Source organism: Xenopus tropicalis, chromosome 2 (genome assembly GCF_000004195.4).
Source record: "Xenopus tropicalis strain Nigerian chromosome 2, UCB_Xtro_10.0, whole genome shotgun sequence".
In the NCBI taxonomy this organism is placed as follows: Eukaryota; Metazoa; Chordata; class Amphibia; order Anura; family Pipidae; genus Xenopus; species Xenopus tropicalis.
Window position 1 is genome coordinate 58083078 of NC_030678.2, and position 16022 is coordinate 58099099.

General features: G+C 37.2%; 1 protein-coding gene across 1 annotated transcript in view; it reads left to right on the plus strand.

Moving 5' to 3' along the window:
* The window catches only part of rpgr (retinitis pigmentosa GTPase regulator), a 29216-nt gene that overhangs the window by 3741 nt on the left and 9453 nt on the right, over positions 1 to 16022 (plus strand). Inside the window, exons 3-9 of the mRNA XM_031896209.1 lie at positions 3026 to 3118; positions 4565 to 4627; positions 4996 to 5154; positions 5655 to 5804; positions 6747 to 6905; positions 12757 to 12912; positions 13579 to 13703. Coding sequence (XP_031752069.1) covers positions 3026 to 3118; positions 4565 to 4627; positions 4996 to 5154; positions 5655 to 5804; positions 6747 to 6905; positions 12757 to 12912; positions 13579 to 13703 — 905 coding nt within the window. The remainder of the gene's footprint in view (positions 1 to 3025; positions 3119 to 4564; positions 4628 to 4995; positions 5155 to 5654; positions 5805 to 6746; positions 6906 to 12756; positions 12913 to 13578; positions 13704 to 16022) is intronic.

Consider the following 16022-nt stretch of genomic DNA (forward strand, 5'->3'; position numbering starts at 1 on the left):
ACTTTACAGAACAAGGTGGGGCACGTTCACCAAATTGCACTTCCTTGGATCCTGGTATTCTGAGCTGTCAGAATTGCCTTCTACAGGCAGTTAAACAGAATGGTTTACTTTGCACAGATATAGATAAAGTACAAGAGGGAAAATGCCTTTATTTAAGTGCTAGCCCATTGCTGGTCATTGGAGGTCATTGCAAACTTTTCCCTCAAACTTTAAAAAAAAAAAAAAAAAAAATCTCTTATACAGAACCAGTTATTCTTTTAACTATATGCTGGATAAAACAGGGGCTGAGGGCCCAAGCTTAAAGCGAATATAGACTGCATATTTGTTAATGAAAAATTAACTAGTATTACATTAGACAAACGCTCCCAATTCAAAAAAAAAAAAAATGTAACCCTGGATTGCTTTGCATTTTTGGAAATATGATATTGTTCTTCGACTTCTGCTTTTTCTTGTTATTCTCAGCACCCCTTCATTTTCTAAACGCTACTGCTGCCACTTTTACAGCTTTGAAGCTTCACCCCTAAACTTGAATAGCATAATCATGGGGTCAGCCCAAATGAAACAGCGAGATTTGTTGGATGACCCAAAGTAGGAGGGGCCAGCAACAGCCAATCAAATTTCACCCATTGACTTAAATGGGGAAATTGAAACTGCTGCCAATTTGTCAGCTTTGAGGCTACACTCCCCAAACTTGAATCACATAGTCATGGGGACAGCTTGAATGAAAATATAATGATTTATGGATGCCCAAACTTTGGAAAGTTGGTCACCGGGGGACTGCAGTTCAAAAATAGGAAAAGTGGGTTGGGCCACTAACAACCAATCAGATTTCATCCATTGAATTTTATTGGTTTAAATTTAAAATGCTGTCATTCTCACACTAATCCAGGGTGCCCACTGTTTGTCACTGGGTGACTTCAACTCAAGGTTAGAAAAAGGGGGCACACCCACCAACCACCAATCACAATTTACCTGTTGACTTTTATTGTTTTAAATTTAAACTGCTGCCATTCTTTAACTATTAATCCTAGGGTACCTAAACTTTGCAGAATACTAATTCTGGGTAGCTGCAGTTCCAAGTTAGAAAAAGTGGGCAGAGCCACCAACCGCCAATCAGATGTCACTCTTGACTTTTAGTGGGGAAATTTAAATTGCTGCCATTCAGACACTATTAAAACCAGTGTCCCCAAACTTTGCACAGTGGTTTTAAATATATGACTGTGGTCCAAGGTTAAAAAAAGTGGCCCGAGCCAGCAACAGATCAGATTTCATTCAGTGACTTCACGTTTTTCAAACTAACATGAAGTTTGTTCTCAAACTTCCCTTTCTAGTTATTACTATGCTGTTTAAAACACTTGCTGTGGAATGTTCTCTTATGATTTTATGTTTTGTTAGATTTTTTTTAAACAAATGAAAACTTAAAAAACTTACAGAAACAGAGAGTAATGGGTCAATATACCAGATGTATGCATACTTTATGGATTATAAGGAACAGCAGACTTGTGGAGGTAGATTTACTAAAATTCAAATATGTCTTTTTTTAAAAAAAAATTTGAATAAACTAATTTACACGAATGTCTGACATTTATCAAAAAAGCTGAACTGAAAAAACCACGTGTGGGGAAAAAATGTGAAAGTCTGTGACTTTTTTGACTTGTTGCACAGTAACTGCAACTTTTTTGAATTGACGTACAAAAGCCAGCATCAAAAGTCCAAAAACCTATAACCTGAAAGATCTTTCTTTGCTATATTCGAAGCAAAGAAAGATCTTTCAGGAAAGGGAAGGGACATCTGCCGTTGACTTCTACATTATCTCGACTCTCGACAAGAGTGTTTTCGGATTTGGAATTGTCAGTTTTGTTGCATAGTAAATCTCAGCACTAAAAAATCCAATTTGAGAAAAAAAAAAACCCAACTGTTAGTAAACGCCCCCCTTATTACAGTTCTAGTGTTAGTTCTAGTACATCTGTTTTTTATATTTTTAAACTCCCCTCAATCTCTTCACATCAAATTCTGACCTCAAGTTATTGCTAAATATACAGCCCACTGCCTTTATTTGTTAATCTTCCAAATGCTTTCTTCTTGTCTTTGACTCTTCAAGTGGCAGTATACCCCCTTTAGTGCAATGCATAGGGCTTGTGCTGAATATACTTTTAGCCTATTTTTGTAATTAGGAAATATCTAAGATTGTTGTTATATATCACATTGGGCATAACTGAAATTCAAAGCAAATTCGTATTATACTTCCTGTTCATCTGAGCACAATTAAAACAAATCAGTAGTCCAATGAGAAGCCTCTGCATAAACTAACCTCTCTGCCCCTGCTACAATTGATTACGCTGGGAGATAAGGAGGGCTTCTAAATGGACTTCTGTTTTGATCGTGCTCTGTTTTGGTTGTGTATGTAGGATTATATTGAACATTTAACAGAGCAGTGCAGCAGAGTTCACAGGCACAATCTTGTATCCCTTCTGATCCTCTTCATGTCTCTTTGCTGGCACAGAGAGAGCCTGATATGGTTGTTATATGAGTAGTAGGAAGTGAGAACTGCAGCCCCCCTCAGTTCCACAGTTGCTGATGGCTCTTAGCCCTTAGATTAGAAGCTTTTTAGTGGAATTGCAGGATTGTCTGTCAAAAAATGCCTGCCAATGTCCATTCATAGCTAGTTGCTGAGGCAATAAGGCTGAAATGTGGTAGCTGCTTTATTTACAAGAGTTTCACTAACCCTCCAGTGATGTTTGAATCCATGTCACCAACTTTACCATAAATTCATGGTCTCCCTATTTTTACTTTATTTTTCTCACTTTTTTGTTCATTCCTTAAACTTATATATATAGTTGAAGTGGTAAGGGGGTACGTGTGGTTAAACGGCATGGGTTAGGGACTTTTAAACAAAATGAATGATGCAGTTACAATTAAACATTCCTTGTACAGGTGGTTATAGGTTCATGTCAGAATCATTTTAAAAATAGTTGTCATTTGTTTCTGTAAGACATGTCAGCATTGTTCTGCTTTTTTTACCCAGGGAATGGAAAACTTTATGTCTTTGGAAGTAACAACTGGGGGCAGCTGGGTGTAGAAGCTGGAAGTGCCATCAGCAAACCAACCTGTGTAAAAGGTATACTTAGCGAACACTAAGTAGAAAGTACGGTTTGGTCTTGATCCAAATATGTATGTGTATATATATATATATCCGTCACCAAAATAACAGCCCTGGGTGCAGGTCAGAAATATAGAGAAAGAACACTGCACGCTCAGGTGCAAAAGAAAAAAAAGTTTATTGGAAAAAACTCGTTTAGACTACCAACAGTAATCATCTTGTTGTCCCTTGGTTTGTCCCTGAAGAAGAGTACTCGAAACGTTTTTTCAATAAACTTTTTTTTCTTTTGCACCATGACCCTGAGGGTCCCTGAGCTTTTTTTATTTTTTTTAATTAATTGATTAATTAGAAGAGTTTTGTTTGGGGAAATTTGGGTAAAACATATCCTTTTTATATGTGAAGCAATACAAAGCTCTCGCACCATTTTTTAAATATGTATGGATGTATATTATACATCTATTACAAATACAGGCGTCGTTTTAAAAGGTTTAGAGCAGTAGAGTGTCCATGGTAATAGAAGTAGCTCTTCCTACTCACAGTGAATACAGTGACTTCATTCACTTTCTTATTTACTTGCTTTGTCTTGGAGAAAAGTGCAAAAGCATTCCATGACAAGTAGTTGTGTTAGTTTATGAAACAACGCCTAGCTGCTGACTTAATTTAAAGGAGACATATTGGATAAATAGAAAAAACCCTAATTTTGTAGGCAATTATGAATAATATATGGTGCTGGTTTCACGTCGGGCTAAAAATGAATCTGTAAAAATGTCCCCTTTATTGCAGCTCCCTATAGATCCTATCAGTTCTCTGTCCCTGTTTCAAATGAAGGGTGGGCGTGTCCTAAGACTCCCTGCCAGAAGCACAGCGGGGGGGGGGGGGGGGATAGTCAATCACAGCCCTGCACTCATGCAAGCAAAGACAGGATTCAGTTCTCTATCAGGTCAGCCTAGCTGCTGATTGGTTCCTATACTACAGTGCTGTATACTGAGAGCCGCTGGCTCCCCTGCACATCCAGAGAATTCAGCCAGCAGAAAGCAGAACAGATAGGCGGGACTAGTGGGGTTTAGGTGGCATTTCTCAATAAATCAATCCTTCTATATTTAGAGGAGTATAATTCACTGGTATATTCTTAATATTTGTATGATGTGTCTCATTTAACCTAACCTCTTATTTGAATCTGTTATTATCCCCCTTAAAGTCTAACAAGGGCATGTATAATCCTGCTAATACTGGGGGTAACTGGCAAGCTAATATTTAGACAGAAACATTTAAAGCACACATTTTCTTTTTTTGCAGCATCATTTATTATCATATTTAACCTTACCACAACTTTTGCCAACTGAAAGGATATATAAGAATATATAAATATCTCTGTCTAGGACCCTAGCCCATTTCTGTTCCGTAAACTATGAAAATGAATGAAATCACAATTCCTTCCTTTAAACAGTTCTTTTTCTTTTGCAGCACTAAAATCAGAAAAGGTTGTACTTGCTGCATGTGGAAGACATCATACATTGGTCTACACAGGTAAATGATTCGCTTTAATATACACAGATACATATTGTCTGTTTATAAGTTGGGAATGTTAGATAAAAGCTGAAAATCAAATACTGGCTATTTATATGTATGGCATAATCACTGTGAACAGTAAATCCATTTCAACTGTAAGTTAAAGGCTATTCCAGGAGTTTGTCATCTGCAACCAACATTTCTACCGACTCATCAGAAGTCTCTGTTGCTACCAACATTGAAGTTTTAATGTATTAATAATACAGACAATATTTTATGTTGTTTGAAAAAGGACCTCTTTTGACAAATTTAATTGTAGAGACATTTGCAGTAATGTTGTCAATATTCTTCAGCAGCATAAAAATATGGCTTTTTATCCTTCACAGAACAAGGAAAGCTGTATTCCTCAGGTGGCAATAGTGAGGGACAGCTGGGCCTAGGGGACACAGCAGGAAGGACAAGCTTTCAAGAAATTTCTTTTTTTACTGCTCAATATAAAATTAAACAACTCTCGGCTGGATCAAATATGTCAGCTGCTCTTACTGGTAAGTGCTGTGGCCATGCATTGCATAGAGTGTTGTTAGACAGCACTAACCATACGCCAAAATGGTAAATATTGTAATAGGTTGATGGACCGTTTTTTAGAAAAAGTTTTTAATCTTTACAAGCTTTGTACGTACTATTTCTGGTGGCATTTAGCTGTTAGTTTCAGTGGATATACTTCTCTTTACCTATCAATATCTCAACATAATTACAGCCATTATGTTTTGCAAATCTAATATGCTCTGAATTAATTTTAGTGATAAATCATCTAACAAAAATAGCATTACATTTAGTATTTGCTCTGTAGTTGTTCTTTTTATGACGTATCACCATTTGACAGGAAGCCATTTACCAAATGGTTAGTGGCCTACTATATTACTGCCATATAACTGTACTTCAGTAAAGCTTTTGAAATCAGGACAGTAATTTAATGTGTCATGTCTAAAACCATAAAATGGCAGAAAGTTTTTAGTGTCCCATTGCATTTTTGATTGTTTTGCAGTGGATGGGAAACTTTTTATGTGGGGAGACAACTCAGAAGGTCAGCTTGGCTTGGAGAAAGGAACGATCTACTGTACTCCTCAAAAAGTGGATACTGGAAAACCCATTGCTTGGATTTCCTGTGGCTATTACCATTCAGCCTTTGTGACACGTAAGACATTAGGCACAGAAATGCAGTTTTTTTTCTTGTACAAAATATGCCCAAAACAACTATCTCTATATAGTTATATACTAATTCCTAATTTTGGGTTTGAATGAATACTAAAACCTCCACAAAAGATTCAGCCTTTTCTACCACCAATGTTATTTGTTATTTTTTTATGATCTTAAGTTTATCATTGGCAGTTTAAAGCTGTCGTGCACACATACACAGATAATTTGGCCAATTTTTAATCCAATTTACCAAAAGTTCTCTGTTTGTTTAGGCCCATGAAAGTTTTATGCCATTGTAGTTCTTAAGGAGTAGTGCCGTTTACCTTACACATAGGGGCTGATTTACTAACCCACGAATCCGAATGGGAAAAATTCCGATTGGAAAACGAACATTTTGTGACTTTTTTGTATTTTTTGCGACTTTTTCGTAGCCGTTACGACTTGCGCGAATTGTTGCGACTTTTTCGTAGCCGCTACGACTTGCTCGTATCTTGTTGCGACTTTTTCGTATTGAGTGCTCGTAAACTGCGGGCAAAACTTTCAGACTTAGCATGATTTTGGAAGCCTCCCATAGGACTCAATGGCACTCTGCAGCTCCAACCTGGCCCAAGGAAAGTCACGATACCGAAGCTTGAATGAATCCGAAACTTTCGTACTCGGCGCGATGGCTACAAAAAAGTCGCAACAATTCGCGCAAGTCGTAATGCTACGAAAAAGTCGTGACAATTTGCAAAAAAGTCGGAACGGCTACGAAAAAGTTGGGACAATTTCCGAAAAAATCGCAAAATACTGATCATTACGAAAAAAATGCATTTGGACGCTTTTCGGACGTTCGTGGATTAGTAAATGTGCCCCATAGTCTGAAAAGTATGCTACCTTTCTCTTAGTATTTGACACGGCTGGTTTTTCTAACTGTGACTTGTTTGTTGCCATTTTGTAGAAGATGGGGAATTATATACTTTTGGAGAACCTGAAAATGGAAAACTTGGTCTTCCCCCTGATAAGATAAAAAAACATAAAAAACCTCAACGTGTTTTAGGACTGTCTGGAAAAGTGACAATGGTCTCCTGTGGTGGGGAGCACACTATAGCGGTAACAGGTATGTAATTATAATATTACTTTTTGCAGTTTCTTTAAATCTGTTAAGCATCTAATATTTTTTATCTTATCTTCAGTACGATGGATTGGTCTAGTGATTTGTTTAATCCTGAGGTGTTCAATTAAACAAAAGCTATAATATAAGTAAAAGAAACATCTCGTATTAAAAGTCACAGTTAGTAGTAGTCCAACTTGATCACTATAAAAGCTTGGACTACATCACATATAGTTCACAGTCAAAAAAAACTGAAAGATAGCAGTATCAGTAAGTGGTGCTCATTTTCCAGTTTCAGTCTAGAGCTGCTGTAAAGTACAATTACTCTGTTGAGGAGGATATTATCTAAAGTTCCAGCAAAACCAAAGTAATGACAGTGCCTCATATTTGCTTAAAGACAATGTTTTTTCTCTGGAACGTTTGTAGAAAGTGTGGTATAGTGTGAATGTATTTTTACTTAGGGGCTGATTTACTAACCCACGAATCCGACCCGAATTGGAAAAGTTCCGACTTGAAAACGAATATTTTGCGACTTTTTCGTATGTTTTGCGATTTTTTCGGATTCTGTACGAATTTTTCGGATCCAATAAGATTTTTGCGTAAAAACGCGAGTTTTTCGTATCCATTACGAAAGTTGCGTAAAAAGTTGCGCATTTTGCGTAGCGTTAAAACTTACGTGAAAAGTTGCACATTTTTCGTAGCGTTAAAACTTAACGCTACGAAAAATGCGCAACTTTTCGCGTAAGTTTTAACGCTACGCAAAATGCGCAACTTTTTACGCAACTTTCGTAATGGATAGGAAAACTCGCGTTTTTACGCAAAAATCGTATTGGATCCGAAAAATTCGTAAAGAATCCGAAAAAATCGCAAAACATACGAAAAAATCGCAAAGTACCGATCATTACGAAAAAAACGCAATCGGACTCCATTCGACCCGTTCGTGGGTAAGTAAATCAGCCCCTTAGTCTACATTTCACATAAGTTATATTCTGCTACCTTATGATAAACCAGAAGGTGTTGTGATTTAATGTAAAGGGGTTTAGCAGACATGTGGCACACTGGACATTTTGACAACCACTTCCGCTGTGCAACATGGTAATTAAAAGGCACCTATCTATCTGCCTATACCTGCTTTTATACCTACTCACACTATATTGTATATATAGAATATAAATGTCACAATGCAAGGCTAAATAGTAAATAATTTAGATTATCAGTGCATGGCAGTTCTGAAACATGTGCCGTTAGCATCAGAACTAAATAACTAGCATTGTAGCATCAGCTTAAATGACATTAAACAAACTTAATTTGCAACAACCCCTAAGCTTAACTTCTTAATAGCAGCTTTTGAAGCCCTAGATCATTATTACTATAGAGATGCTAAACCTTTAGGCTAGTGCTATAAGTTTATTAAATAAAATATTGCATTTCCAGACATATTTGTTTTCGGTCATATTCATTTTTATGGTTTATTTCTCCTTTAAGGACTGCATTGCATAACGTGAGACCTTACCAGGGGTCTATTAAGAAGCAAAATTATGGTTGTAAATGCTTGAGATAAAGCCCTTTTTTATGCAAGACTTTACATTATTGTGAGTAATGAAGTGCAATACATATAATTTAATTAATACATTGTATAACTAATTCTGTCTGAATTCAGCTTAATTTGGCCATACATGGGCAGATTTCAGCTGACCTAAAATTGAGCATACTTTGGTAAGGCAGGTTGGATTTTCCCGTCAGATCGGGACTGCATCAGCTCATTGATGCAGTCCTCAGTCTGACAGTGCCCATGCCCGCCATTGTAATTCGACCATTTGACCCGATTTCACCCACCTGGCATATCAGGATGAGATCCACTGATTTAGGTGGCCTCGTGTATGGCAACCTTGTATAGATTGTATGTTGTCCTGGTGTTTGGGTGGGTTTTCTTAGGCTACTTCCAGTGTCTGAACACTCCATTGGAAAAAGGTCTGATGTGAATATCCTTTGCATTACATGTAAGCACTAAAGAAATAAACTAAAATGGCAATTATTTTTTTTTTCTTAATGTTATCTTCCTTCCTTGAACCTTCCTTGAAGGTTAATTTTTTTTAATTAACTAGCTCACCTGTGTGTAATTAAAAGTTGAACGTGTTTTACCTGGTATTGTACAAGTACACTAGATGGCACTCATGCCTAATATATTAATCATTAGACTCATTTGGGCCAGCACTGCATGCATTACTGCATGTAATAATACTTGTTTCCTGTAGAGGGTACTTTTGTATTACAGTTTGCTGATGTTACTAAGCCCAGTAACAACAAAAGCCCAGAGAAGCTTATACAGGTATACGTTCATTTATATTTTCACACCCAGGATCTGCAAATGAGAAAATTCTTTACAGCAAGAGAGGCCTTAATCTTATATGTGTGTAGAGAACCACAAATTGCACTTGACACTGTTTATGACCATTTTTATTTCCAAAACAAGTGTTGTGTTATGCAGCTTACGCAAACCCTGCCTCCACTGGTAGGTAGATTATTTAGAGTACATTTTTAAGGCTACAGTATGGCATGGGGGGTTTGAATGCCGTGGTGGTCCATAGTAACATAGTAACATAGTAAGTTGGGTTGAAAAAAGACATATACGTCCATCAAGTTCAACCATAATGCCTATATATAACCTGCCTAACTACTAGTTGATCCATAGTTTCAAGGGACATTTTTTTTTAAAAGCCCCTCCATCATGTAGTTTTATAGCACCTCCATCATGTAGTCATTTTATAAATAATACATGGCACATGATTTAACTTTCTAGTTGCAACTTTGTCCTAGATTTTCTTTTGTCCATTGTTTGTTATAAATGAGTGGCAACTATCCAATAGTAACCCCCTTGTGGGGGAATTGGGTAGTCAATCACAACTCATGCCTTCACAGGGTAAGCTAAAACGGCAATTCTCTGTTAGGTCCAGCAAGCTCCTGATTAGCTGGTATCCTACAGTGCAAAGTGCTGAAGGCTGCAGTACAGTCTGGAAAAGCAACCATTACAAATTAATAGGCAGTATTCATAGGTATTTTTATTATTCATTTAATTATAGTTTCAAGAATATCTAGTATAGCAAATATGTCTTTACCCCAAATCTCATCCTTATTAAGGGGAACTCTGGCTTCCAAATCAAAATTTGTTAAAGGGCCCACACAACACAGAAAACCATTATATACCTATCACTGTAATATGTTCCTTCAAAAAGTATGAATAAACGTCATTTTTATATGCTGAAATCCAGCTGCAAAACCGTTCTTCTCTTTCTGCATCATTTGAAATCCTGGCAGGGGAGGAGGGACTAAAACATTGATCTTACAAATTGTAACAACTCCCCAGCTAACAGACAGCATGCAGGAACTACATAACCCACAATGCATTGCTCTGTGATGTTCTTTTCCTTATTGACATCATGCGTGCAGGGAATTTGGGGATTTGAAGCATATGAGCTATAATTTGCTACTTAATAGCCCCTATGTGAATGGCAGCCTACAGAAGGCTCTTTTTTGCATTATACCTGGTTTTTATGTTATATTTCTGTTAATTAATGGAATTAATTTTGAATATATAAAAGTTGCTTGCTACTAAGGAAGCAATACACAAATCAAATATAAGTTTGTTCTGGAGTAGAAACCCATTTCAGACAATATGCAGTATTGTATCTCAGCAGCTTATAGGCCCGTGTATCAGACCCTCAAATGAGCCTACCCGACCAATATCTGGCAAACAGTCGGCCAGATGTTAATTGGGCAGATTTAAAAAATTGCCCCATTGGGGCAAAGAACCTATCAACTTATTAATGCTGCCGTCATCCCAATGGCCTACATCCCGTCAATGGGATTTAATAGTTTGGACCTCAAGTTGGGCATAACGGACTGGCCCGGAACTAGGGGTAGGCAGAAGAGGCAGCTGCCTAGGGCACAACGATTGGGGGGCGCCTCTCTTGCCTCCCCCTAGTCTGTGCTCCGTTTTCATTGCCCCCGCCACTTGTCATTACGCGGTGGAGGCAATGAAATAGGGCACCCGGCCCGCTCAGCCCGCCCCTGCTAACGGGGAAAGATCCACATGACTGCCAACCTCTAAAAATTAGCTTATTTCTCAGTGTATGACCACTTACACCTCTCTACATGGTTAATGTGACCAGTTTCTATCGAATTGGCTACATTTGTTCATGTCAAACCAAGGTAGCTTATTTGATTTGAAGCTGGCTCGCAAATGCTAGCAAAATAGCATTTAAGCACCACTATAGGCACATCAGCCAACAATTGGAGTTGTATGTGTTAATGATCAGCCACCAAAAAAAATATCTATTTTACTAAATTTGGTGATTCTGTCAGGTTTATGCCAGTCACATTTTTCCCTTCCATATGTGTGCCATCTGAACTATTGGGGGTTACTAGCCTGATAAAAGGGAAAAGCCAGACAGGTTGCGATTTAAAACTATTTTTAATAATTTTCCCCATGGGTGTACCATAATTGTTCCAGAGTAATGCTTAAGTCATATGCCAATACTGTACCAAAAAAATACTTAAATTTTTAAAACTGAACAGTATTTGAAGTATTATTTCCTGTATTCATGTGACAAGCATATTGCAAGTCATCAAGAGGATTTAGAAGCCTGTGGTGAGCGGCATTAGCATCAATCAAGTTCTTTTATAACTAAATTGACCTTCAAATTGGCTTTCTAATATAGTGATTTCACACAGCAGGGCATGCTTTGTCCAGTGGAGTACATAAAGGATGGTAGAGAAAAAATGGACCTTTATTTGGATTTTATAAGATTAGAAATTACTTTAGAGCTGGCTAAGTGGTTTTCTGTTAAAAAGTTAATTTAAAGTCTGGACAAAAAGTTATATAATCGCTTTTAAATGACACAAAATCATAGCTGTGTTTCAGTATTTTAGGCAAACAGGAAAGTTTTGTGCCTTTCCTCTACTTTTCGAGAATGCTGCTAAACAAGTGGCGGTCTTAGATTAGTACCCATTTAGAAGTGGTAAACTCAAATACAACAAGTGAGATACTGAATATCTAGAAATAAATAAGATTGACAAGTGGATAGTGCTTTATATCATTCATTATCCATACTAGCTTTTGCTGTAATATGTATTGTAGTTTAGTAGAACTGAGATTGTGTTTTGCTTCGTGGTCCATTTCTTTATGTGAAAAACACTGGCCCAGAGCATCTTCTATGGGTGCTTTCCCATGTTTGAACATTTTCCCATGGGTTCCTTTGAAAATCCAGGTCCAACGCATGTGCAGCCATGTGCAATTGGGCATTTTACTTTAATGTTAATGCGCTGATCCTATGTTCACAAAACTGACTGCTGGACACCTGGGAAATTCTTCAAAGTGATGATTAATTTTTCAGTGAAGAGGAGCACCAGCCCTGGGTCTGAGGATTATATTCACTGGGTACCACCTAGTGAATATGACTTTCCTTGTCCTTTAATCCTCACTTGTAGTTTGCAGTGGGTATTAACTGTTCATAAGGGTGTTGCTGCTGCTAACCACCAACTCCATATAGTAGAAGGTGTTCTGCTGCTTTAATTAAAACAACAATTTCGATATTGCAACTTCCAGACTACCATGGTTTTTATTATTCCTTGAAAAAAGTTTTAAAAAATGAAAATATGATGAGTAAAAAGAAAATGTTATGATCAGTATCATTCATGGGTGTATGCCATATGCTTTGTAGAGCTGTAATGAGTATACTATATCCACACCTCCCAGGAAACTATACTGTGGATGCAGTAGGTCACCAACATTGGTGCCCAACTTCACTAATACTCTTCTTAACAGTATAATAATTTATATTGTTGTTTTTCTCTCTAGAAAAAGAAGTATACACCTTTGGCCTTGGGCAGTTTGGGCAACTTGGGCATGGCACATTTATTTTTGAGACCCACATACCAAAAGCAGTAGATGCATTGACAAAAAAGAAAATCCGATATGTTACTTGTGGAGAAAATCACACAGCCATAATTACAGGTGAGAATTGTGTGGAAATTGCTCCTTTCTTAATCACTTAAACTCAACAACTTTAAAGGGGATCGTTTAATTCGTCAGTTTTAATATTAAATAAACCCACCTACTTTAAGGCATGAATACACTGAACCCACCTAGTCATTACAATTAGCGCAGCTACTACCAGAATGCTATAGGCTGGAAAACCCTCATAAGAATTTTAAGCTGTATTGCATGAGGCCACAGGTTACCTACCTACAGATACTAATCGTTAACAGTAATTTGTTCAAAACACATTCTAAGGGATGATGTAAGCTTTGTTGAAATTTAGACTGTTCACGTAACACCTTGGAGTTACATTGCATGACTCGAATGTGGTCACTGAACGTCTCCATATTCTTTTACGTAGATGATTAGGCAAGCCCCAGGTCAGTCCTACTTTTAGACATAAAATGCACTGGCCCAGGGGGAAAAAAACATCATGTGAAGATATGTTTGGCTGCAGTTACCAATTAATGTTATTAATGTATTCAGATTTGCATTTGAAAGTTATTTTTCATCTCTTTTTTCAATGTTGCTCAGTAAATTAATAATGGTGACTGTGTTATTAAGTTATTACTTTGGGGTTTCAGGCATTTTTGTGTTTGTCCCTAAAGATGTAGTAAAGTCTTTGTTGTTTTTGTATTTTAGAAAAGGGACTTCTCTATACATTTGGAGATGGGCGACATGGCAAACTTGGATTGGGGGAGGAGAATTTTACCAATCAGTTTGTACCTATCCTGTGTTCAAATTTCCTGAAGTTTACAGTGCAGTCGGTAATTACTTCCTTTTCTTATCATCATGTGCCCAAAAGAAGAATGTGGTAAAGTTAGGGTGGAAATACCCATATTGGTATCAGATTTTTTTTTATACTTTATATAAATATAATATTATCTATAATTGTCCTTTGTTTCCCACTCTATCTAAATATTTCCTCAGACACGGTAGAAAAAGGCATCAGTGAAGAATTGTCCTACATTATACATCTAGTTTGCATATGTACTTAAAAATTTCATTTTTGTACATAATTTTCATATTATTATAATTTTCACATTATTATATCCTAACAGGTACTATTCCTACCTCTGTACTCAGTCAGATTAAATGTGTTGACTGCTACAGAGGAGGCATGGTTTTCTTCTGAAGGATGCTTTATAGTTTTATATATGATTTTTGTGCTTTAATAGTATTTAATAGTTGGAAAAAAGACAATTATAAACATTTCAGTGTGTTCTAAATGTGATGTTTTCTAGTTTTTATACATAACAGTTTATCTAATAGTCATATTAAATGGTTTAAAAAAAGCCCAGAAGAATAAATAAAGATGAAACTTATTAAATGTGAAAGTAAATTCCAGTATTGTATAGTAAACACACATTTCTTAGAAAACATAGACCATTATACATATCCTTTGCCCAATAACTTGAGTTTTCCTCCGGGTGCCATGAATATTTAATTCATCCAAACACTTTCTATTTCATGATTACTGTGACTTCTTAGCCAAGATTGCCTGGCACAAAACTGAGCAAATCCTTTCTAGCAGTGGTTTGTTTGTGTTAACTCGGAAAACTGCATTCCTTAAAGTGACACTAAACTAAAACTTCCCTCCTTCATTTTTTGCTTACTACAGGAAGTAGCACAATGGACTTGGGGACACCAAATGTAAGGGGCCCTCCAGCAGAAACTACACTGGTCCTGGGTACTTCTGAGTAAGCACAACAAAGTGATTCTCTTTTTCTGCTATTTCTTTTTTCAATGGCCCCTGACCGACGCATGCGTTGCATTTATGTTAAAAATATTTCATCTCTATTGCGCTTGCACACCTGTGTGAAGATGGCAGAAAAAAGGTTACTTTGTGGCACTCACTGAGAAGTACCCCAGGCCGGCACAGTTTTCTACTAACAAGAACGCTAGCCCTGGGGATTAGGTATACTGTTATAATAGCTGGGGGGGTGCCTAACATTTGAGACATTCTAGTTCCTTCACTTTCTATCTGATCAAGCTATAGGCAGCTTTTGGAAGCTGCCTAGTTCTCTCCACCTTTTGGCCTTGTCCCCCTGACTTTTTGAAAGGGAATTATGACACTTCAAGGAATGCTGTGGAGGTGAAAAGCCTCCAAAAAGGTTGGGATCTGACAGCCTGACAAAACAAATGTATACAATACACAATCTAAACCAAGTACAGTATTTCAGATAAATAGCAATACTAAGCTACCAGCAACTAAGCGATAAGAAACAATAATGAAGACTATTTGTAAAACATCCACTGTAGCATGGTGCAGTTTTTATAATGGCAGGTATTCAGTCAGTGCAGCTGCAGTCATTCAAACAGTAAATATTTATTGAATCAGTCAAGGCACACTACCTGTTTTGTGCTAAGCCCTGTGACTGTGCTTACTGAATCCTTTTGCTACATTATTGTAAGGTGTGGCACAGACACCACAGAATTGGCAGTCTTACTCTTCTTTAAATAATTGTTGTGCTTTATATTCTTCATTTTCCCTTTAAGGCAAATTACGGTAACACATATTTGCAGGATCCAATTCATCTCCATTATTTTCCAGCTCTTTGTGCTCAGACATAAACTCTGTGTAACCTTGTAATTCTTAGAGCTACACTTAGATGCACATCATTACACAGACACCAGTGCACACTTATACGCACATTTCCGCAGTCAACCCTTTATTGTGCTATGGATTACTGTAATGATCCACTGAGCCCAGTAGTGTTTCTGCTTCAGTTCAGCTATTGCAAAGCGTAATAATCTTTTCTAAAAGGTCATTTATTCACCTTATGCTGCTGCTCAGTCAGATAAAGCACCCAGCTGTCCTGCAGAGTGGCCAAAGGAATTATTTTCTTTGTGCAGTGTACCATGTTATTATATTTTTAGATTCCATGTGCAAAAAAATCTCTGTGTGGTGTGTGTAGTGTGTTAGCACAGCAATTGATTGTGTTTGTTGGTGTCACAATTTATGTTTATACTTTGAAACAAACAGAAAGAGAACAATACAGTCTTGGGTAACGTTTAGCGCTGGTGTGTAAAGCCTAACCCCCATATGTAATAAATGATGCTAAGTTTGCCCAGGAGCAGTAACC